The sequence below is a fragment of the Carlito syrichta genome, unplaced genomic scaffold (assembly GCF_000164805.1).
Source record: "Carlito syrichta isolate Samal-C Ts95f unplaced genomic scaffold, Tarsius_syrichta-2.0.1 Scaffold311867, whole genome shotgun sequence".
NCBI lineage: Eukaryota > Metazoa > Chordata > Mammalia > Primates > Tarsiidae > Carlito > Carlito syrichta.
Genome location: NW_007255963.1, coordinates 236630 through 262148, shown reverse-complemented (window position 1 = coordinate 262148; position 25519 = coordinate 236630). Strand labels below are relative to the sequence as shown.

Here is a 25519-nt window from a genome sequence, read left to right as displayed (position 1 = left end):
GGATGTAAGATGGTATGTAACAGCCATCAGCTCCACATTCTAGGCGGGAAGAATGGCAAAAGTGTGAAAAGCCATACCAGCTGTATTGTCTCCTTTTTTCAGGAAGACTATCTGGCACCGTGCAATAGAAATATAATGCAAAACACAGATGTGGTTTTAAATTTTCTAGTCGTCATAGTTTAAAAACAGAAAAGCACATTAATTATAGTCATATATTTTATTTTACCCAATATATCCAAAATATTGTCATGTCCAAGAGAAATCAGTTAAAAACTCTTTGTTTTTACACTTAGTTTTCAAAATCTGAGATGTATTTTACAAATACGGTTTTTCTCACTTTAGCCACATTTCAAGAGTTCAGTAACTACATGTGGCTAGTCAGAGCTATGCTGGCAAATATTTAACAGTTAACTGGCTTTCTGGGAAAAGCATGCATAAATAAACATACATGAGTTTATTATAAACTTTTATTTAAATTTAATATATATTTTTAAATTTTACAGATTTTTATTGTGTAATTTACACATAATAATGTACACCATCATAGTATTGTATACCATATTGGGCATGGTGGCTCATGCCTGTAATCCTCACACTTTGGGAGGCCGAGGCAGGAGGATTGCTTGAGCCTAAGAGTTCAAGACCAGCCTGGGCAACATAAGAAGACCCTGACTCTATAAAAAACAAAATAGCAGGGCATTGTGGCATACGTTTGTGGTATTAGCTACTTGTGAGTCTGAGGTGGGAGAATCGCTTGAGCCCAGGAAGTTTGAGGCTGTGGTGAGCACTTCAACCTGGGTGACAAAGCTAACCCTACTTTAAAAAAAAAAAAAAATTGGAAATTCCATTAACCAATTGATTTTCACAGAACACTTGTTGATTTTTTTTTTTCCTTTTCTTGCTAACCAGTGGTTGCAGTTCAACCATGATCTGGCAAAATCGACTACAAATAAATGCTTGTTTAATATGCAATTCAGTACAGTAGTTGCTCACTTCATTTGCATTGGCAAATGAATGCACTTTCAATATTAATGTTAATTGATAGCTTTATGTTAATGAAGTGGTTTTTGTTTTGTTTTTGCTATTCACAGTGTATTTGTTATAGTCATGACTTAGTTTTTAAGGTTTAATGTGTATTATTGTCATTTTCTCATTCATTTTTCATTCAATTCTTAATCCCTTGTTAATTTGTGGAATTTATTTATTGATTTCTTAGATTTATTTTAGAGATGAGGTCTTGCCAAGTTGCCTGGGTGGGTCTCGAACCCGTGGGTTCAGGCAGTCCACTCGCCTCGGCCTCCCAAAGTGCTGGGATTACAAGCTGAGCTCCAAAGCCCAGTGGAATTTATTTATTAGGGATAATCAACTACTATATGTAGTAAATGATTTCTGTTACATATATGATTTCCTGCAACCTGCCATATAGAAATTGTTAATGTTTATGTAATAAATATTTATCAGACTTTATCTTCATGGCATTTATGATTTTTGTCATGCTTATGAAGATTTCCTCACTCTAGGATTTTGAGGATATTCTCATATCTTATTCTGTTATTCTGTTATATGTTTTTTTTACTTTTAATCTTATCATAATCTGACTGAATTTTTGCATGTGTGTGTATATAGTGTGAACTGGGACATTATATTTCTGAAATAAGAGCTAATTTTAAAAATCTCATTTGCCTCATTCATCTTTCCACTAATCTTATATGCCAGTTTTATAATAAACAAAACTTTCCATTGAACAGTGAATCTTTTTTTGAACTTTCTACTGTTTGGTTAATCTTTTGATCTATTTCTGAAACAATACTACATTGTAAATCACCATGGTATATTCTTTTATCTTCTAGGATAGGACAAGTCTTCCTCATCATATGTTTATTTACTTTTCCAGAAGACCTTGAAAATCAGAGATTTAGGTTCCAACAAAAGTATTGTTAGGATTTTGATTGGGATTATGATGCTAAATTTAGAGATTAATTTAAGGAGAGTGGAGTTTAAAATTATTTGTACTTTCAAAGTAAATCTTAAAGTAAGTTAATGCCATATTAATGTGTATACCACTTCATTCCCACTTCCAAAGTTTCATATACTTTCTTCCATGAATAACTAGTGTTTCAAGGCTAACGAGACTGAATGTCTCAAATCTTTTTGATATTAAAGAAATATCCTTTCTTTACTAAGAGTTTTATTTGTTATGTTGCAACATTATTGAATTTTGTTAAATGCTCTTCTAAGTATCTATTATGACATTTTCCTTTGACTCATCACTATGATGATATATAATACTAGTCTTCCTATATAGAATCATTTTTGGATTTACCAAATAATCCCTACTTGATTGGTATGTAATTTTAAGTTACTGTTAGTTTTAGTGTGCTACACTTTTATTAAGAAACGATTTCAGTTATTTATTGAAGCATGGTAAATCACCTTAAACTTAGTGGCTTATTATTGTTTTTTGTTATTATTGTTTTTTCATGGTTCAGTGTGTTCATTAGACTCAACTGGACAACTTTTGCTGGAATATTATGTGGTTGCTGTTAAGTGTTGGTTGAGACTGCAGTCATTTAAAAGCTTTACTGTGCTTGACATCCACGGTGGGACCTTGTATGGCTGGGAGATCAGCTGGGATCATTGACTGGAGCCCTTACATGTGGCCTCTCCATGTGGCCTTGTACTTCACCCAACGTGATGTCAGGGCTCTAAGAGAGTAGGTACCAAGGATAAGCATTCTAGGGAAACCAGGAGGAAGCTGTAGACTTCTTATGATCTAGCCTTAAAGTTTCAGGAGTGCATTTTCACTGCATTCTATCGGTAAAGCAAGTGAGGAAGTCCACAGATTCAAGGGGAGAAGAATTGTCTTAATCCTCCATTTTTTGTTCCTATAAAGGAATACCTCACACTGGGTGATTTAAAAAGAAAAAAGAGTTTATTTGGCACATGGCTAAAGGGTTGGAAAGTTCAAGATTGGACATCTGCATCTGGTAAAGGCTTCAGGCCTCTTCCACTCAGGGCAGAAAGGGAAAGGGAGCCGACTTGTGCAGAGATCACCTATCCAGAAAGGAGGAAAGAGAGCTAGAAGGGAGATACCAGACTCTTTTCAACAAATAGTTCTTGAGGGAACTAATAGAGTGAGAATGTGCTTACTCTCTCACACACCCTAACACCTTTTCCGATGAAAGACATTAATCCATTCATGAGGGATCTGCCCATCTGATCCGAACACTCTGGTAGGCCCCATCTCCAACACTGGGGATCAGATTTCTACATGAGGTTTAGAGAGGACAAATATTCAAACCATACCAAGAATTATATTTTAACTCTTGGTATAAAGAATTAAGCATGTGCAATAGGGAAGGTTGTTATTGATGGCAGCAATCTTGGGAGACAGACCTCATCCCCACAATTCTATACTTTCTGCATAAAAAATATACCATTTCCCTCTTGAAATCTCATCTCATTAGGACATCAAGCTCAAATTCTCTATCTTGTCATCTAAGTGAGGTCTAGCATAGATGTGCCTTCTTGGGGAAGCCCTTCCAGTATAGTTCTTGATCTGAGAACTAGCGAATTAAGGGGCAGGGTTTTTGCCCCTCACACACCTTGTATTCAGTGGTAAACAGTGATAGGATAACTGCAAGAGACACTTCTGTTTAAAAAAAAAATTGGGAAGATAAGGCACTTATTAATCCCTATTCCATAGCAGTTAAGAAATCTAGACAGACTCATGTTACCATTTCCTTGATTAGAACCTCAAACTTAGTTCCTGGAGTGGTTCTCTGTGACTGTTGGCTCCACCATCTGGGCTGTTTATACCAACCCTGATCTAGCCTTCCTTTTTCCTAAGAAAAATGGTCACTTTCATAGCCGGCTACCTTTGGGTAGAAAATTGAGGACCTAATGATCTCTTTTCATTTTGAATTGTCTCTCACTTTCAGTCAATCTTGTATAAGTTCTTTTAAAAGTTGTGTTTTTCTAATTGTAATCCACTATTCTGACAGAAACAACACCCACAGATCTCTTTTAGTCAGCCTTCTCTCTACTTTGGTCAGAGAAAGAGACATGCCCTTTGGATTCTTAGAAGTGTTTTTTATCTGAGATCTTCTATAAAGGTCTGACCTTAAATCTTTCTGAAAGGGCATCAAAGACTACCTTTGACTTCATCTTTACCTTGATTACTTTAAGAATATTTTCCTAGGCTGGGCTCAGGGACTCAGCCTATAATCCCAGTACTTTTGGAGGCTGAGCAAGGGAATTGCCTGAGCCCACAGGTTCAAGACCAGCCTGGGCAACTTGGTGAGACTTCGTCTCTACAATAAATAAAAAATTAGCTGGGCGTAGTAGCGCCACCTATAGTTCTGGCTATTTGGAAAGCTGAAGTGGAAGGATTGCTGGAGCCCAGCAGATTGACACTGGGTTGGCTGTGAATATGCCACTGCACTCCAGCCTGGGCGACAGAGTGAGACTCCAACTCAAAAAAAAAAAAAAAGAATATTTTCTTTGACAGGAAAGATTATCCTGGGCCCTTCCTGTTTTTCTATACTCTTTTAAAAAACCTAAGCACTTTTCATTTGTGGTTCATTTCTGTCTTTACCATATGCATCCAAAAGAAACCAGCTGTCATATTCATTAGGTATATTTTCTGTTTTCCATAGGCAACATTGGCACTGTTTCTGCCACTGTGTGACATGGGCTGCCATTTCTCTAGTTTGTAGTCACAGTTTCCTTCCTGTCCTTCAAGTCTAAACTAGCTGTATCCTCAAGACTTTTCCTGTTTCTACCCAGTCCTAGCCAGCTGTGTGTTTTAGATATTTGTTACAGTATCACCCTGTTTTCAGTTACTAATTTCTGTTCTTCTTATGTCAGTACAACAAAACTGTGGTAGCTTAAAACAAATTGATATAACAGATTATTTTGCTTATGACTTGGTGGGTCAGTAATCCAGAAAGGATTCATCTGGATAGATCATCTCTTTTATGTGGAATCAGCTGCTTCTCTCACGTGTCTAACCACTTGGTGCTCCTTCGTACGTGCTGCCTTTCTGTCTCTGTCTCTGTCTCTCTCGCCCCCCCCCCACTCCACCCCTCTCTTTCTCGCTCTCTCTCTCTTTCTCCACATGGTCTCTCATCCTCCAGAATCTCTACAGGCAGTGGTCTCAGTAGAGTCATACTTCTTTCATGGCAGCCGACTTCCAAAAGGCAAGAAGTAAAAACTGCCAGGCTAATTATGAGCTACACTTGGAACTAGCAAAGTGTTGCTTCTGCCATAGTCTACTACTGGTCAGTGCAGTTAGAAGGCCAGTCCAGATTCAAAGTGGGTAGAGAAATAGACTCTGACTTTTGATAGAGGGCAGGACAGGTTGCAGAAGAGCATATGAAGTGAGAGCTGTTGTTGCGGCCATCTTTGGAAAGTATAGTCTGGCATGTGATTTTTAGAAATAATTTTGTAGGATTTGTCAGCATTTTGTGAATGCATATGTGCTATATTGTTAGATATAGCAATCATGAATATTTTAAATTTGTTAAACATTTGAATTGGAAAACATTCCTCCCTTTTTCTTTGCTCAGGAATAATTAAAAAGGTTATAATTAATTATTTGTCAAATGTTTGAAAGGACTTTCATAAAGCCACTTGAACTGCCTGTATGACAAGTTTAAGATTTTAATTTAGCCAAGTATATTTTTTAGCTAAATACATTTTCCTTTGATTTATTTATTAATTTATTTTTATTTTTTATTTTTTTGAGTTGGAGTCTCACTCTGTCGCCCAGACTGGAATGCAGTTGCCGCTCCCAGCCACCGCAGCCTTGCCTGCTGGGCTCCGGCAATCCTTCCGCCTCAGCTTTCTGAGTAGCCGGAATTACAGGCATGCACTACCACGCTCGGCTGATTTTTTGATTTATTGTAGAGATGAGGTCTCGCTGCCCAGGCGGGTCTCGAACCCGCGGGCTCAGGCAATCCACTCACCTCAGCCTCCCAAAGGCGAGGGATTACAGGCTGAGCCACCAAGCCCGGCTTGATTTATCTTATATCATATATGTTTAGAAAGTCCTTCCCCAATTTGAGAACATTTGAATATTTAGCCACAGTTCCTATTTGTTGTGGTTTTATATATAATTCTTTAATCTAGCTAGAATTATTTTAGTATAAGATGAAGGCATAGCTTTTTTCCCCCACCCAGATTGCTAACGAATTAGATAATACCCATTCCCAAATAATTTGCATTGCAGCCTTTATCCTGTGCAATGTTAAATATTCTAGAATCTGTTACTGGGTTTCTGTTCTCTTCTATTGACATGTAAATTCTTCCCCCCCAGCTATGTTTTTAATTATTGTAAACCTGTCTCAAGCATATGAAAGTATATGAAAGTCACTAAGTGCTCATTCTTATAAAATGTAAATGCCACCTGATCCATTCTAAGAACGTATTCTTTTAGATTATTGAGGAAAAGTTTTAAGAATCCTATTAAGAATTTGTTTAATGTATATCTTCGTTAAATATTTTTGTGCTAGATTTTGTCTTCTAGAAAGAAGGAGGAATAAATAGGACACATACCAAAAATCACATTTTTATGCTTGTGATCATTTTGAAATATAATTTGGTGTATGAATTTCTGAAGGAAATGAATAAAGGCAATAAGTGGATTTACTATTGAAAGTTGTATTCAAGTAAACTGAAGCAGATAACTAGTAAAGAATTTTCATAACTTATTAAAGAAAGCTATTTGTAGAGTAGATTTAGCTGCGTTTAATTTCTGAACCATATTCTTTAGTTAATAAATTACCTTAAAATGTACTCTTTAACAAAATGAATCTTTCATTTTCACTAATCTAGCTTATTTTTGTTTTCCAGATATTGTTTTGTGTTTGCTTTGGGATACCTCACAGTGTGCCAAATTACTAGAGTCTATATCTTTGATTATGGACAATATTCGGCTGATTTTTCAGGGTAAGATTAAAACTTTGATTTAGTAGGCTGTTTTATCCCTTCTAACATGGTGGTTAAAGGATGTAGTAGTTTAAGTGAAAAACTGTTATTACACATTATTCAACATTTAGTTGAAAACTTCTTTATAAATTTAGAACTTTTCTTCTTGTAAGTCATCTTTTATAATACCATGTAAGTCACCAGAATCACCTCTGCTTTTAAGTTGTCGTCTTGTATAAAATGTCTAAATGTATAGCAGTTACATTTCTTATGTGACATTCTGATATGGAAAGCATTTTCTAACCCTAATGGAAATTTCTGCAACCCTTTGTAACTTGAAAGCTGGCCCCCTGGAGCCTGCACTCTTGCCACCCTTTCTTTCTTCTTTTCCTTTTTCTGCCCTTCCTTTATTCGTCCCTTATGTACAGCCACTTCCCAGCTTCTATAGTCAGATTCTCATTTTGCTTCTTGGTACCTCATGGGACTTTCTTTGGTTCAAAGGTCCTTGACCTAGGTCAGCCTGAATTCCCTAGATTAGACAAACAGACGTTTTTCTTCTGTACGTTTCATTTTTGTGTGGTGTTCTACATTCAACATCAGTATTCAACTGAGTAGTGGAAATACCTTCTGGCTTTTGTTTCTTCAGAGGGGACTCATTCCCTGCATGGTACTGGGTGGGGCCCTTGGTCCTGTTCCAAGACAGATTGAATGTCTGTTATGAGATAAATGCAATACAAACCCTTATGAAATTACTTGTTTGCCATCTTTTAGAGGGACATTTGCTAATACTTTGATACCAGGTGAGGAAATTGAAGGTATGGCTTTATATTATTAATGTCATGTCTAACAGTTCTCCTTTGAACAAGATATAGTGTTAGTCTTGAGTATCTGGCCAGCATAAGTAATGAGCAGTAAATTCTATTTACCCCTTTAGTTTACCAAATTAGCAATATGTTGAATACAAACACAAGAAGAACAAATACTGGCAATCCAACTTTTGAATAGTAGATATTCTTTTAAAAAATTAGCTAATGAACAGAATTAATACTGGGTCCCTGTGAAAATCTTAGTGAATTTGAGGGAATAGCCCAGGTCACACTGTTGTCATCATAGTGTAATAAAAATAGGAACTAGTTGTGTAAGTTTTAAAAAAAAACCACAATCACTTAGAAAATTTAACTTTCCTGAGAATAGCAACAACATTGGTCTTGTTCATCATGTATTCTTGGTGCTTCGCGTATAGTGGCATTACATACTTATTGAGTCAGTAATAATATTTCAGTAAAGAAGAAAGTTAAAAATACCTGAAAAAAAATGAGGAAAATAACAAGCAACATGAATAGAAAAGAAACCTGAGTCATGTGGCTAAAACTATACTAAGAGAAATTGATATTTTTGAATACTTGAATTATAATAAATGAGAAATAAATTTAAAAAGCAATTGAGTAGAAAATAGATACAAAAAGAATACTCTTATTAGTTTATGAATGTTGATAACAGAAATGTTAACATTAGCAACTTAAAGTTAATATTATTGTAACATTATAAATTTTTACATTGACCTTTAGATTCCCAAGGAGCTTGGTTCTTCTGTCTCACTGAAACCACATCTGCTCTGTGTCTCTAGTTTATATTTTGGGATTCTTGTTAAAAATTTTGCATAAATTTTTTAACCTACTTGATTTAAAAAATAGGTTAACATAACCAAATTAAATATGTTACACAATGATACAGATTTGTGTTAGTACTGATTTGGGTGACCCAGTCCTTTGTTGGATGCTCACAGCCCCTCCTTCAGTTTGATCTTAGGCATCGCCTCTTTTATTTCCCTTATCTGCTATTCCAAAATCTTGTCACTCTCAAGTCTTTTACCTAACAAATCTGTATTAGCTGGGGATAGGCTGACTGTCTCTTGATAGAGAGAGAGATAAAAACCCACTATATATGACATGATTTTAGAAATATTTTGCTAATTTTTAAAATGTTATTTAAATATTCCAATATAATTTTAAATCTTTAGGGATGTTAGAAGAATACCATGTGGCATTTTAAAGATAGAAAACCTGCTTATAAAACCCCCAGTTTAAAGTATAATTGTTATCCATTAGGAGAAAAACATTTGACCCTTATCAGTGAACTGATTCGAAGATTAGACACAGTTGAATTAGCTGAAGGAGACTGTTGTGGCAGAACTAAGTTGAAGGGTTCTTTCTTTCTTTTTTTAAATGGACACAGAAAAGAAAAGAGCCATCTAGTGACAGCCTGTTCCTTGATGAAGTACTCAGGCACGGGAACCCTTGAGTATATTATAGAGCAGAAAAGAGCCTCATTTGATCCTAATTAGGGTAAATATCATAGCTATTTGAAAAGTTGGATGTCTGAAGAAGGTAGAATTGAACAGAATGGCTCATCCCTTGTGCTGAGCTGTCCTATTGCTCTGAAGCAAGAAAGCACAAGAAGTGAGCCTGGCTGAGCTCTTGCTAAGGAATGAACATGAAGTATTTTTTGTATGGGACCATTTTACTTGCACAAAGTATGGGAAACTGATACATACTGTGTGTGTGTGTGTGTGTGTGTGTGTGTGTGTGTGTGTGTGTGTAAATTGTTAGGTTCAAGATATATTTAAAATATTTATTCAATAAAAGAGAGTCATCTCAAGCTGGGCTCAGTGGCTCAGCCTGTAATCCCGCGCCTTTGGGAGGCTGAGGTGAGTGGATTGCCTGAGCTCGCGGGTTCGAGACCCGCCTGGGCAGCGAGACCTCATCTCTACAATAAATCAAAAAAATCAGCCGGGTGTGGTAGCACATGCCTGTGATTCCGGCTACTTGGAAGGCTGAGGCGGAAGGATCGCCGGAGCCCAACAGGTCAAGGCTGTGGTGGCCGGGAGCGGCCACTGCACTCCAGTCTGGGTAACAGAGTGAGACTCCAACTCAAAAAAAAGAGAGAGTCATCTCATCTCTCAGTAGAAGTTTCTATTTGCAGAAAGGTTGAAAAACTACTGAAGTTGTTAACTCTTATTAACCTCAGGAAATAAATATGAGATGTATAAAAACATTAAATAACTTTCTTTTATGTCAATAGTAACCAGTTAGAAAATATAATAGTAAAAGGAAACCAGTTCCAAAAGCAACAAAAACTCTGAAATATCTAGGATACAGGTGAAAAAAGTGTATAGGACCTCTGTAGAAAACTACAAAATCTTACTATAGGATATAGAAGTATAACTGGAGAAACCATCTGCTTGTTTGGATAGTACATTGTAAAGATGTTAATTCCTCTAAAGTTAATCTGTCACTGCAGTGCAGGTAGGATTGTGGTTTTTAGGGAAATTAGATAATTTGAAGAATAAATACTTGAGAATAGTGGGTTTTATATAAATCATATCACTGTCTGTAAAGCAGGAGTCAGATGACTTAGGAATAGACCAATTAAGGAAGCCAAGACAGAAGACCTAGAAACAGACCCATGGATATAAGAAACAAAAATACAGAACAGTTATGATAGGATTATAAATCAGCAGGGAAAGCCCAGCTCCTTTCTTCTAACGATGATATTGGGACATTTGGAGAAAAGAAAGGTGTAGACAAATACATTGTAGATGGAACCAAGAGCAGGTTATTTTGGCATAAAGGTAATGAGTTTTGATTGGAATATGTTCATTTCTGCTGAAAGGGTAGCTTAGTGCACCCACCAAAAAAAGATGTGAAATAATTTTTCATTCTAGTCAAGAATATATCTCAAATCTAGCCAGATCAAATCAGATGCTTAATAAATATTTAACTTACATGTAGTCATATGTGTTAGTCATATGTGTTCCTTCGGCTAAGGTTTATTGAACATATGCTATGCATTTTTCTAGGTGCTTGGAAACTGAGCTAGGCATAATAAGTGATAGACCGTTTGATCTAAAAGCCATGGGTGTGATTGTCATTTTCATCACTCCTTTTTAGAAAGCCTTATTCAAGTCGGTTGTCTAATTGTAGGCGTCTTTTTGTATTCTATGAAATGAATCATAGAAGCTGTCTTTATAATTCTCCTCTTGCATTGTGCCCAGCAACTGTTGTAAATTGCGTTGATATAAATTGCTCAACCCCACAAAACCTTAGTCTTTCATTTATCCTGGTTCATCCTGTGGGAGTGTCTTCCAACCCCTTGACCTACATTTGGTCACAGGAAACATTCTGTCTAGCTGCTGCTAGTGTAGTTCAAGTTACCAAGAGTAAACAGACATGGATCTTTTTATGGTTTGCTTTGTCTGTTCTCCACCCTACCCCAGCTTTTCCTCCTGAATGTTCACAAAGTGATGTGGTATGTTTATCAGAAATAGGGAATGTTTTCTTCAAAATGAAAAGCTGGTGACTGGCCAGCAAAGCCTTCCACAGTGTGTCCCTGTCTTGCCCGTTCTTTCTTCTGCAGTGCTTCTGCTCCTCCTGTTCTCTCTGCTTAGAAGACCCTTCCAGCCATTTCTCTATGTTCGAACCCTCACAATCCATTAAAGGCCCAGATTAAGGGACTCTTGTTTAAGATGTTTCCTCTCAGCCCTTTTAGCTTGAAGTTATCTCATCTCTCTATACATTTCTTTGTATGTCTCATTGGCATCTAACACTTTTTAAGATAGTTATTCACATACCTGTTTATCTCCTATTCTAGAGAGGAAACTTCTTCAAAAGCAGCACCTCCTATTTAATTATTGTATCCCTTCAGTGCCATATGCTTTGTAGCTATTCCAGCATTTATTACACAGAGGTGTGAATGTGAGGATAGCTCTTATCAAACATCTGCTGTGTCTCAGATATGGTTTAAGCTATTTGTCATAATGTTATTTAGTCCACACAGTGGCATTATTATCCCCATTTTATAGATAATAACGTTTTTGAGAAAAGTTAAATAACCTTCTTCTCTTCTACAATTAATATACAAGAGTCAGGATTAAGTTTTCTGACATGTATGCCCAGCTGCCTTTTCACCATGTCTCCACCCATCTGTCTAAGGCTTCTTGCACTGAGCATGCCTAAAACTGAAGTCCTGATTTCCCTTCTTGGTCAACTCCATCCTTCTACTCTGGTCAAAAACTTTGGTGGTATTAGGTCTCAAACCCTGCATCAAATACATTATCAAAATATTGTCAAATCCCTGTTATCTTCACCTTCAGAATATATCTAGAGTTGACTTCAGACCCATGCAGTTCCCCTGGTCTAAGCCACCATCCTTTTCTGCTTACCTCATCTGCTTCCTTACCCCCACATGTGGCACCCCAGAGTCAGAATGTATCCATTAAAAACCAAGTCACTTTTTTGCCTAAAGTGCTCTTAATAGTTTCTTTCTTGCTCAGATCAACGCCAGTGTCCTCACAGCACCCTACAAAAGCCTGCTAGATCTGACCTCCTGCTAATTGTCCTCAGCCTCTGTTTCTCTCCTTATTCGCTTGTTTCAGTCACAGTGGCTTCCTTACTGATCTTCCAACAGGTTAATCACCCTTTTACCTAAGGGCTGTTGAATTACTTTTCTCTCTTCCTAGAACATTCTTAACCCAGGCCTCTACTAAGCTTGTTCTCTGTTTAATGTTTAACTATCATCTTCTGGGTAAGGCCAGTTCTCACCTGTGTCCTATACTCGCTAGCCCCGTCATCCTGCCTCATTTTACAGCACAGCATTTGGCAACATCTCACACACATATATCTACCTGTTTATTCATTTATAACCTATCTCTCTCCAATGCAGTATAAATTCTATGGAGCAAGGATTTGCTCAGTCTTGTTCACACTGTCTGTTCAGTACCTGGAACAGTATTTGGCACATTGTAGGTGCTCATTAAATGCTTTCTATCTGAAAGAGGGAGTAAGTGAATGAATGAATGGATAACTCACACCAGTAGCCTCTTCCCTTCTCTCTCACTGCATATTCATTTGACATTAGGTAAGTAGGGTTTATTTGGTTTCAGTCGTATTGTTTGTAGATGAAAAGGTACTTGTGCACTTAGAAATGACTGAGAGTGGAGAATTAACAGTTTGCACCTGTTGTTAGGTACCACATGTCCTGGTAGCAAGCTGACCGTTTACCTATTAGATGCTTGTATTTGCTTTGTAGCATTAATATGCAGACATCATTTGAGTTTAGCAATCTCCTGGAGATAATGGAACATTCAAGAAAGTAATGGTTTATTTTTAGCATTTCTTCTCTAATAATGTTTAACTACGTTTTACTATGTGATAGAACCAAATCCTACTATTCTTATTCTTTGTCGAGGAGGAAAAGTGTGTAAATTTGTTTTTTAACTTTTCGATCCCTTTTTTTCCCATTTCAGAGTGTGAAGGTTTTTTTTAGTTTTTTACTTCAGATGAGTATTTTTTTATATTAGCTGAAATGGTTACATCAGTTGAAGTATTTATTTTGAACAGTTATATTCCTTTTCCACATTCTTAGCAGAGTATCACTGGAAGAAAATACCTGTAATATCATTTAAATATACTGATGTTGTCCTGTAGAAGCAAAAGGAAGCTTTATCTCAAGACCCTGACCTGCACTAAGGAAATTCTGAAGCCTTCTGCTTCCCCTACCTTCTTTCTCTAGCTTCTAATCTCCATCCTAGGGAAACAGGAGGTTCTTTCTCATTTGGGTCAAGTTATCTCAGACTTTCCTAGGGCCTGGGAAGTGATTAGATATTAAAGACTCCGTTAATACGAAGTCACCAGATAGTTAAAATGTCAATAAAGGTATAAGTGAAGTCATTGTGTATGTTACTCTAATTGTCCTGAAACATGTTTATGAACGAAATATGCTGTTAAGAAAACCCACTGCAATTTATCTATCTGAATTGTTTTCATTTTTAAGTGTTTTCTCTCTATGGTAGTTTCTGCTATAGTGAGGTGAGGTTATTCCTTCCTATGTCTCTGTCCTGTCTCCCAGTCATGTACATGCCCTGTGTTGGACTAATCTTTCCATTTTCCTCTCCAGCTTGCTTTTCTGAGCTCCCTTTAATCTACTCATTCCTTACTGAACCTTTCCTGTAACCCTTTCTTATTTTAATCCATAACATACTTCTTCATAGTCACTTATAAAATTTTTTCTTCTGTTATTACATTTGCCATCCCCCTGGTGACAGGTTGGACCAGAGGCATTGAGACTGCCACCCATTTAAAACCAAAGGCAATGACTGGGGGCTAATGATCATCAGTAAATGAAGAAAAAAATGATGAGACATTTTTGTAAACCATTCAGTACTTTGAGCATGTATTATGTGCCAGGTACTGAAAGCATGGTGTTCCTGAAGTTGTACCGAACAGGTTTATTTGTGGTGATAGAAAACTAGACAGATAATTACAATATACCAGAGAGAGAAACAACAACAAAAACAACCCAGAATTATCTTTTTTTTGACAGTGGGCCCCTTGTAGTACACCCAGAATTTGTTCCTCTGGAAAAAATGGTCAAACAAAGTTTTTGTCTGGAAGTTTTGAAAAAGTTGTATCACAGTTTGCAAAAGAAACATTCTGTGCTGTGGCAAACAGATGACTGGTTCTTCTACCATGACAATACACCTGTCCCCACCACACTTAGTGTTCAGCAGTTTTTGACCAAAATCAACATAACCCCATTGCCCCATCATTCCTGTTCACCTGATCTCACCCAGAGTGACTTTTTTTTCCCCTCCCGGATAAAAAAGTCCTCGAAGGTAAATGTTTTGTCCACGTGGAAGACATATAACCAAAAATGATAGAAACACTAAAAGGCACCAGAACTGATGAATTCAAAACCCCTGTTTTGAGCAGTGGAAAAAGCAACTTGATTGGTGTGTTGCATCAAACGGAGAGTACTTTGAAGGTGACTGAAGTTTAAACATGTAAGAATAAATACACAATTTTAAAATACATTCCGGGGTTTTTTTGGTCCCCCTTGGTAATATGATAAATGCTTTCAAGCACAGATAAGAATTAGACCAATGGGAGAGAGTATTATCGACCTACAGAAGGAGTAATAGGTCTTGACTGAACACATATTTTGTTTATTTGATATTTTTAAAATATGTATTTAGTACATACTGTGTTGCATGCTGGCCTCATGGACTTTGTAAAAGGGGGAGAGGTTTTAAAGCAACTTCTGTAATTTAATAAATAAAGCACCTATCAATGTGAAAACACCTTGAAGGAAACAAATACGAAGCTGACATGAAATTAAGGGTGTGGTGCATGCGTGTGTGTGTGTGCGTGTGTGTGTTTGGGCAAAGGGGAGCTACTTGAGATCCATTTGTCCAGTGGGCCTCTTGTACAAAGTAAGTTTTAAGCTGAGTCAAGAAGCAGCAGCTGTCCTTTCTAAACAGTGTCAGGTAGAGCGGTCTCGGTGGAGGAGCGACATTTGGATAGAGTCTGGAGTATCCACAGCAGCGCCTGCCTTCTCTACATTTTTGTTAGGGAGCATCATTCTTAGAATCTGTAGCCCAACTACATACCATCCATTCTAGCTTACTTGCATAGGAGATTCTGCCTCCTTTGCGCTCAATAGAATGAAATTACATGGGAGTGCATGGATATAAGTGGGCACAATAAGGACATATGCTCAAGAAGCACATCTTTGCATTTGCCTTTTTTTGTCTTTTGTGTTTTTATATTTTTTCTTCTATTTTTCTTTTAAAGATGCGGGGTACAATTCAGGGTTAGGTATATAAGTGGTCATTACACAGGTAAAGTGTGGGTACCCTTACGGATGTTATGTGTCCCCCCTCTCCTGTCAGTTTTCCACTACTGCCAATCCCTTTCTTGTTAGTATTATAATAATATTCAGGATCCACTTATGAGTGAGTACATGTCGTACTCAGATCTTTGTTTCTGCTGAGTAGTGTAGATTCTAATTCCATCCAAGTTGCTGCAAAGTTCATAATTTTGTTTTTCTTTATGGCTGCATAATATTCCATCCTGTAAATGTACCACATTTTTTTTATCCATTCCACTTCTGATGGGCAGCATTGTTGGTTCCATGTTTTTGCTATTGTGAATAATGCTGCAGTAAACATGCGTGTACAGGTATCTTTTTCATAGAGTGATTTGAGTTATTCTGGGTATATTCCCAGAAGAGAGATTGCTGGGTTGTATGGAAGGTCAATTAGATCTTTTAGAAATTACCACACTGTTTTCCACAGAGGTTGTATTAGTTTACATGCCCACCAGCAGTGTAAAAGTGTTCTCTTTACCCCACATCCTCTCCAGCATCTATTGTTTTTTGAGTTAATTGAATATGGCCATCCGGACTGGAGTTAGGTGGTATCTCAGTGTGGTTTTAGTTTGCATTTCTTTGATTATTAGTGAGGCTGAGTATTTTTTTTTTTAATCTGTTGGCTGTTCGTATGTCTTCTTGCCTATTCCAGTTTCCTGTTTCCTATGTTTTCTTCTAGGATTCTTATCATTTGGGGTTTTACATTTAGGTCGTTGATTCATTTAGAGTTTATTTTTGTGTATGGTGATAGGAAGGAATCATGTTTATCTTCTGCATATGGTCAGTTAGTTTTCCCAGCACCATTTACTGAAAGGTTCTTCCCCCATTGGTTGTTGGTAGAGGCGTTGTCAAAGATGAGTTGGTTGAGAAATTGAGGTTTTGCTTCCAGAATCTCTATCCTGTTCCATTGGTCTATATGCCTGTTCTTGTACCACTACCAGGCTGTTTTGATTATTGTAGCTTTATAGTAGAGTTTGAAGTCTAGAAGTATGATACCTCCCACTTTGTTTCTTTTGCTAAGGATTATTTGGCTATTTGTGGTCTTTTATGTTTCCATATGAAATTTTTTATTTTTTCCAGGTCTTAGAAGAATGATATTGGTAATTTAATGCATGTTGCCTTAAATCTGTAGATTGCCTTTGGTAGGATGGACATCTTAACAATGTTGATTCGTCTAATCCGTGAGCATGGGATATTTTTCCATTTGTTTCTGTCATCTGTGATTTCTCTGATCTATGTTTTGTTGTTTTCATTGTTAAGGTCTTTCACTTCTCTGGTTAGGAAGATGCAAGGTATTGCATTTTTTTTGTGGCTATTGTGAATGGAATTGTGCTTTTTATTTGGGGTTCTGTCAGTTTATTGTTGGAATATAGGAATGAGACTGTCTTTTGTACATTTATTTTATACCCCGAGACTTTGCCAAAGTCCTTTATCAGTGTAAAGAGGTTTTTGACAGATTCTCTTGGATTTTCAAGGTATAGGATCATGTCGTGCGCAGAAAGTGATAACTTCCTCTTTTCCTATTTGGATGGCTTTTATTTCATTTTCTTGTCTGATTGCTCTAGCCAGGACTTCCAACACTGTGTTGAACAGGAGGGGTGAGAGTAGGCAACCTTGCCTTGTTCAGGTTTTCTGGGGAAACACTCAATCTCTGTCTGTTAGCAGTACGTTGTCTGTGGGTTTATTATAGATGGCTCTTGCTATTTTGAGTATGTTCCATCTATACCTAGGTGTTCAGGGTTATTTTCAAGAAGGGATGCTGGATTTTTTCAAAAGCTTTTTCTGCATCTAATGATATAATCATGTGGTTCTTGTTTTGACATTTTTTGTTGTACTTAATTATGTATATGGTCTTGTGGATGTTGAACCAGCCCTGCATCCTGGAGATGAAGCCTACTTGGTCATGGTGGATAATTTTTGAGATGTATTGTTGGATCTGGTTTGCTAGAATTTTTTTTGAGAATTTTTGCATCTATATTCATCAAGGATATTGGCCTCTGTTTTTTTTCTTTGCTGGATCTTTACCTGGTTTGGGTATCAGTGTGATGTTAGCCTCATAAAATGATTTGAATTACATGAGGGTGCAGGGGCACAAATGAGCACAATAAAGACATACACTCAAAAAGTACGTATTTGCATTTTTAGGACATCTTATTATATAATACCTAACAGCTTAATATATCACTGAGTTGATAAAATAAATTTAATAATTATTTTATCAGTTTATATTATGTTTTAAGGTGCCATGAGAATTAGAATTTAGAACTGAATGGGATTTTATAATTCACTGGTGAGCTAAAAACTATGAAGAGAATTAGGGTGAGAAAATGATTATTTTCCCCCAGGGAAATGGAAATTATAGGGCACTTTTATAATCCTCAAGGGCATGAAGAAAATCTTGCAAAGCAGAAATGGCAGCCTGGAGTTCAAAGCAACCTAGGGGATTAGGTTGGTTGAAGAATTATTTCTCGAGAGTGAGTGGTTTAAATATAAGAAGTGACCTTAAGGGAACCTAAAAGAAATCTCCTCTCTTCAGTGCTTCCAATTTAAGCATTTGTCATTTATGAGACTTTGTCTGTTAGGTGAGAACGAGCTGTAAGTTCTCAAGGGCTCAGATCTGTGAATCTAATTTCCAGTGGTAGGAATGTTTAAAACAGCTGCTGCCACGGTGTGTGACTTGTGAGGAATTGTTTTCTTTCAGACACTGCTGTTTTGCCTAAGGTGGCAGTGGACACTAATGAGTCTGCGCTGAGCAATGTGGACTGGTGGGAGTGCAGAACTTGACCTGCAGGACTTGAGCCTCCCCTATGGCTCCCTGGCTGTGTGGCTAACCTTTCTGACCCCCTCCCTTGGTGGCTTGTGGGGGTGATTCTTGCGGGCTCTGCACCGTCCTGAGGATTCAGTAAAACACCTAATGCTCCCAGCATGTAGAGAGCACGTTCTACTTTTAGGCAAAACACAACTTCCCGGCATTATTACTGTTTTGAAAAGTTAAGTAAATAACTTCTTGTTAATTGTTTTTTAATACCATCTGTAAACTAATGTAATCATTAAAGGATAAAAATGCATCCTGTTGGCTTTTTTATATGGCTGTATTTTTTTTTCTTCCCAAGTTACCCATTCATATAATAATTATAAAATATGGGAAAATACTGCCATCTTCTTACTTGTAACATGAGTTTAAGTCCTGTTTTCTTTAAAGTACATAGTGATTTGGATACTTTAGATGGTCTTGTTTAGGGTCTTTAACCTCTAGCATGCCTAATAGGCATGGAATAGGAAGATGGAAATTCGTCCTTTTTCCTAGGTCATTCTGTTCTGATTTGTTCTCCACCTCTGTTTCTCACTCAGACTCCTTTCATTTTCTGCTCGTTCCTTTTTCCCAGGCAACTTACTTTTCTTCACCTTTATATTCAGCCCTGAGGCAGAAGGTAGCATGGTTTGTTGAAGAAGGTATTGAGTCAGAAGAAGGAGATGTGCTTCTCCCCTCCAGGCCTCATTTATAATGTGTAATTTGAAGAGGTGTGTTTGGGTCACTGGCTCACAGAACATTTCTTTGTGGGGTAGAGCCTTTTTGTTTTGTTTTGTTTTGTTCTGCTTGGTAAATCAAGAGAAAAGACCCAGATTCCCCATCTCTTGTACCTTCCCCAAACACATAGCTCCTGAATGATTTCTTTGGACCTCCCCTGGAGGTTTTGTTATGTTAAAAATTTCAGGATTTGTAGTCATATAAGCAGAAAAAACTATTTCATATGTATCAAGGTTTTGTTATGTTAAAAATTTCAGGATTTGTAGTCATATAAGCAGAAAAAACTATTTCATATAAAACAATAAAAGTATTGTTTTAACTTTCTTCTATTAAATTTTTTTATCTTGTCATAGCCCAATGATGATCATTACTCAGAAGATCACTAGTTTGGCTTACGAAATTCATGATGGTAAGAATTTTGGAGTTAATTTTTTGTTGCTAAAAGAAAATCCTATTCACATACATCATTTGCTTGAGATATTACCGTAACGTTCTGCTTTCTATTAGAGTAAGGAGAGGGATAGAAGATGGAAGTAGATAGGGAAATACATTGAACTTTGCTTAGGGTTATTAAAATGTACTTGCTGTCCTTCAATGTTTTATCTTAATTTTGAATTCAGTTCAGTGACAAAAAATAAAACAGTGTGATTTAGCCATATGATCCACGTTACTGACAATTGAAAATATAAACACAATAGTCATTTGGTCCAAACCAAGTGTTGTTAATTCCTGCTTCACCTCTGGGTCAAATTTATATTTAAATTTGTGTGTTTTTCCCTACCTCCTCTCCTTTATATACACATATGCATATTTACATATTTACATATATTTTTATTATAAATATTTCTAACTTTTATATCGTCATTGAATGGACATATAGCCATAGGAAACTTAACAGTCAGAACTCTGAATCATAAGATATAGGTCTTGATTCCTTCAAAAATTGAGGGAGGCCAGGTGTGTTGGCTCACTCCGGTACTCCTAACACTTTGGGAGACCAAGGCCAGAGGCTTGCTTGATCCTAGGATTTTAAGACCAGCCTGGGCAACATAGTGAGGTCTTGTCTTTACAAAAAATAGAAAAAATTAGCTGGACCTGGTGGTGTGCACCTGTAGTCCTGCCAGCTATGTGGGAGACTGAGACAGAAAGATAGCTTAAGCCCATGAGTTTAAGGCTACAGGGAGCTGTGATCATGCCACTGCATTCCACCTGGTGACAGTGAGACCTCAACTCCAAAGAAATTTTTTAAGGGAGTGGGCTATCCCTGTTAGAACACTCATTTGTATGTAGTTTGAGAAGCTTTTAAGATGGGTTTTAGCCCCACTGTGTAAATCCACCCATCCTGTGCCCAATCTCCAGCCAGGTTTTCCCATCCAGGTCTTACTGTCAGAAGACCAACCTTGACAATACTGTAAGAAAGGGAGTATTTTTTGTCTTTCTTCCTTTTGCTACTAACAAGCAAAATCAATTATTTTGTTTTTCGTTGTTGTTGTTTGCTTATTTGTTTTGCAGGGAGCAGGTAGAAGGAAGGAGGTAGATTAAGTACTCTACTTTTTAAAAATCTCTGACACGTGACTGGGCACAGTGGCTCATTCCTGTAATCCTAGCACTTTGGGAGAGGATCACTTGAGGCCAGGAGTTCAAAATCAGCCTGGGCAACATAACGAGACCCTGTCTCTTAAAAACAAACAAAAAAGCAAAAACAAAACCCCCCAAAACAAACAAAAAACCGGCATGGCACTAGTAGTTCTAGTTACTTGGGTGACTGAGCAACTAAAACTTGAGGCTGCAAAATTGTAGGATCACTTGAGCCCAGGAGTTGGAGGTTCCAATAAGCTATCATCATGCTACTGTAATCCAGCCAGGGTGACAGAGCAAGAACTTGTCTCTAAAAAAAAAACAGAAATCTTTGATACTTGTTTATTCAAGTCTGAATATTCAGAAAGTTGACAAACACCAGTGAGAGAAAATTATTCATAGGAGGCAACATGAAGAAGTGGAAGGAATGTGAATTTTGAGGGCGGGAGAATATAGAAAAGTCACTCAGATTCCAGTTCTGCTTCTTAATGCCTCAGTTTCCTCGTTTGTCAATTTATTTATAATAAATACCTTGGAGGGTTTTTTCATGGGTTATAATTTACGTATGGTATATCTTAGTACCTGCATCCTGAGCGCAACTGGTGGAACTCACCAGAGCTCACCAGAGCTTTATACTAGACTATAGTCATAAAACTCATAGTATGAAATGCTTGTAAGTAAAGGCATACAGTTATCTTCAGGTACTAACACTTCTGCATTGTGCTGATGACAGGTTACTCCCACGAGTCTGGTCAGAGAATATAGGAGAGTTATGGATCCAGGGATATAATTTTGTCCATAGGTCTAGAAGCATCTGATGACAATATGTATTCTAATCAGAATTAGAAGTACAATGACCGCATGTTGTGACTTGTTGTTTTAATGGATTTAATGGTAATTATCTCTTTAGAACTGTTCAGGTTTTGATTAGCCTTGGCAATATTTGAGGGATTAATACTTTCTAACTTTTCAAAATGGTTCCTCCTCCAGTTCACTTTATTATATCCTGCTGAACAGTATGCTACAGGTTTGCCACCCTTCACACCAGCTGCCCCTTTATGCCCCAGGCATGGATTGAACCTCAACGTATGTTTTCCCAACTAGTCTTATGGAGGAGGGCCTTATATGTGTTTCAGGGGACACCAAAACTACCCTCAGTTTGGTGATTCACAGGGTCAGCATATAGTTAAATTCATGGCTAAGCTGTATTATTACAGTGCAGAAATTGCAAGCAAAGTCAGTAAAAGTGCAAAGGCACCTGCAAGCCTAGATGAAATCAGTCTCAAGTTACCAAGAGTCCTCTCCCAGTGGAGTCACAGAGAGTGCACTTAATGCCCCCAGCAACAGGTTGTGACAACACCTGTGAAATGTCTGCCAGGAAAGCTCATTAGACACTCAGCACCCAAGATTTTTATTGGGGGCTAGTCACATAGGTACCCAACGCCTAGCACATACCAAAATTCCAGGCTCCCAGAAGGGAAGTAGATGTTCAGAATAACCCATATTGTTGGCATAAACAGTCTAGGCACAGGAAACATTTTATATCAGAGTAGGGGACTGTTTACCAGCCGAGTTCTGGGCCAGCCTTACAAACAGGCCTTTTTAAGGATAGATAGACTCAGAACTGTGTTAACTGTCTTCTGCACAATCTGATTTGTTCTGATGAAAACTCCTAGATGAAACCAAATAAATGATATATCTAAAACTGTGTCTGTTTCTATCAAACCAGTAGCATCATTCACACTTGCAGCTTCAGGAAGCAGGTGGTATTTTATCTTGAGAAATTTCTATGCATGGTTATTAAGACATTTCATCATCTTAACATACTTCACCTAATCACTACATCACCTAATGTACTTGAGCCTACCTACCTTTCTGGTTTTGAATTATATATATAAGATTGCTGAGAGCTTAGGATGGATGACTAAAACAACTTGATAGTATGTTTGGTCATGAAGCCTGACTTGTAGTTTGTCCTCTAGGGATGGTATTTTCTTGCTGGCAGCTTCATTAATGTCACCTCACAGTAGAAATAAGCACTTCAGCCTGGTTAGGTACAGGTTCCCTTATATGAAATGGTTGAGACCAGAAGTGTTTCAGATGTTGGATTTCTTTGGATTTTGGAATATTTGCACATATATAATGAGATATCTTGAGGATGGGATCCAAGTCTAAACACACAGTTTATTAATGTTTCATACACACCTTATACACATAGGCTGAAGGCAATTTTATACAATTTTTAAGATAATTTTGTACATTCAACAAAGTCTGTATACGTTGAACCATCAGAAAGCAAAGATGGCACTATCTCAACCCTCATGTGGATAGTCTGTGATTGTTTGGCATCACCGTCATTCCTGACTCTGAATTTACGTACTACTAATAAGCAGTCATTTTCTCTTACTTACACATGAGTCTTTAACATAAAGAATATAAAATACCACTAATACAGTGAAAAGATAATGTGTTCAGGATAATTAAGTAGCACAATAGCATCACCAGAATACCTGTATCAGCTGTTAGACAACAGTAATAACAAACAGCAGCACTTCGTTCAGTGTGGTGTTAGTGCTCAGAAGTTTTCTTGTTTCCCATCATATGCTGGACTACATAATTTGTACTTGGTTAGGATTCTAGCTTTTAAAAGTGGTATATTGTCTTCAATTGGTTTTTGGTCATTCTGTTGGCAAATTCCCAAATTTTAAATTGAGAAAGGAAGCTAGGCTTGTTGTGCATGTAGACTTTTAGTACAGATTTATTCTGTGAAAATCTGCCCTTCGGGTTTTCTGTTTGGGTTTTTTTTTTTTTTTTTTTTTGAGTCATGGTCTCACTATGTCACCCAGGTTAGAGTACAGTAGCACAATCACAGCTCACTGCAGCCTCAATCTCCTGGGGCTACAGGCATGCACCACCACACCTGGCTAACTTTTTTTTTTTTTTTTTTTAAGTCAGGGTCTCACTCTGTCATCCAGACTGCAGTGCAGTGGCATGATCACGGTTCATGGCAGCTTCAGACTCCTGGATCCAAGTGATCCTCCTGCCTCAGCCTCCCCAATAGCTGGGACTACAGGTGCACACCACCACACCTGGTTAATTTTTTGTTTTTTGTAGAGACGAGATCTCACTATGTTGCCTAGGCTAGTCCTGAATTCCTGGCCTCAAGCAATGCTCCCACCTCAGCTTCCAAAGTGCTGGAATTACAGGCATGAGCCACAGTACCAAGCCAATGTTTTGGAATTTTTTAAAAATGAGGGCTTGCTGTGTTGTCTAAGCTGATCTCAAACTCCTTGGCTCAAGCACTCCTCCCGCCTTTTTCTCCCAAAGTACTGGGATTATGGACCTGAGGCACTACACCCAGCCGTGTCCTTCAAGTTCTATATCTACTTTCCTTGGCTAATTTACAATTCTGAAAAGATGATAACTTCTCTGCTCAACATGGCAGACTGAAGTGATGTAGAAGCCCCATGCTGTACCAAGTACTTAGAAATGCTGAATAAACCATAACAATATTTCATATATAGCAAAGCTTGAGATCACAAATGAGGCTATTAACATGCCACTTGCTTGGTAAAAGGGTGACGAAACAAAAAGCTTAAGGAGTTTTTTGAAAATGAATGCTGATCCTCATTTCTAAAGATAGCTCTTGTTTTTTTAGGAAAGGGTGGACAATAATGTGAGTATCTGATACGGAGAAGAATGTAGAATTGTCAAAAGTAGCAGTTATCCTTTTGAGTTTTACTCTGGGAAGTGTTTTACCTTTTTCTCATCTTCAGCCATCTTTTTAAGTGTTTTTCTTCCTTCTGATTACAAAAAGTAGGTTTATGATTATGAGGAGAATTTGAAAAATACAATTAAGTACAAAGAAAAAAATAAAGAATCCTTTATGTCTGTTTCTGAACATTCCTCAGAACCAGACCTTTTTTTAAAATTAATATTTGATCTATTTCCTTTATCTTCTTATAAGACATAGTTTTCTTTTTACATAGAAATCAAAAGTATATGTATACTTATTTATTTTCCCATTCCTAATTGTTGTATATGTAGGTTATTACTTTTTTTCTTTGCTATCACATGTAAGGCTGTGATGATCTTTGTCGTAAATCTCGAATCACATCTTCAGTTATTTCCTTCTGTTAGAACATTACAGCTAAAGAATATAAGTATTTTTAAAGTGTTTGCTATGCTGGTTTATAGAAAAATGATGTAAGTTCCTCTTGGTAGTTCATGTATGTGTTTATTTGTATTCTGTCTCCATACCAAAATATAAGTGCTGTGAAATCAGGGAGTTTGTTTTTCCTCTGCTCTTCCTTTAATGTATAGAACAGCTTCCAGAGCATTTTAAGTCAGTAATTATTTCCTTGTTATTTTTGTTTTGTATACCTATGGCATACATAAAAATGTATGTGTTTTATATAATTGAGCCCATGCTATATGAGTTACAGTGCTTTAAAATTTTTTGCATACTTGGAATAGGTGGAAATGGACTCTTGTTCTTTTTTCTTTTTGAGTAGGAGTCTCGCTCTCTCACCCAGGCTGGAGTGCAGTGGCATATACACAGCCACCACAGCCACTATCTGCTTGGCTCAGGCAATCTTTCTGCCTTAGCCTTCCAAGTAGCTGGAACTATAGGCACACGTTATCATGCCTGGCTAATTTTTGATTTACTGTAGAGACGAGGTCTCACCAAGTTTCCCAGGCTGGTCTTAAACCCCTGGGCTCAGGCAATCCTCTTGCCTCCGCCTCCCAAAGAGATGTGAGCTGCTGTGCCTAGCT

The 25519-nt window shown here is 37.4% G+C and overlaps 1 protein-coding gene across 1 annotated transcript in view; it reads left to right on the top strand.

Annotated features, from left to right (window-relative positions):
• MBOAT2 (membrane bound O-acyltransferase domain containing 2) overlaps positions 1 to 25519 on the top strand; it is a 98616-nt gene that overhangs the window by 47288 nt on the left and 25809 nt on the right. The window contains exons 3-4 of the mRNA XM_008069220.1: positions 6856 to 6951; positions 19519 to 19574. Coding sequence (XP_008067411.1) covers positions 6856 to 6951; positions 19519 to 19574 — 152 coding nt within the window. The remainder of the gene's footprint in view (positions 1 to 6855; positions 6952 to 19518; positions 19575 to 25519) is intronic.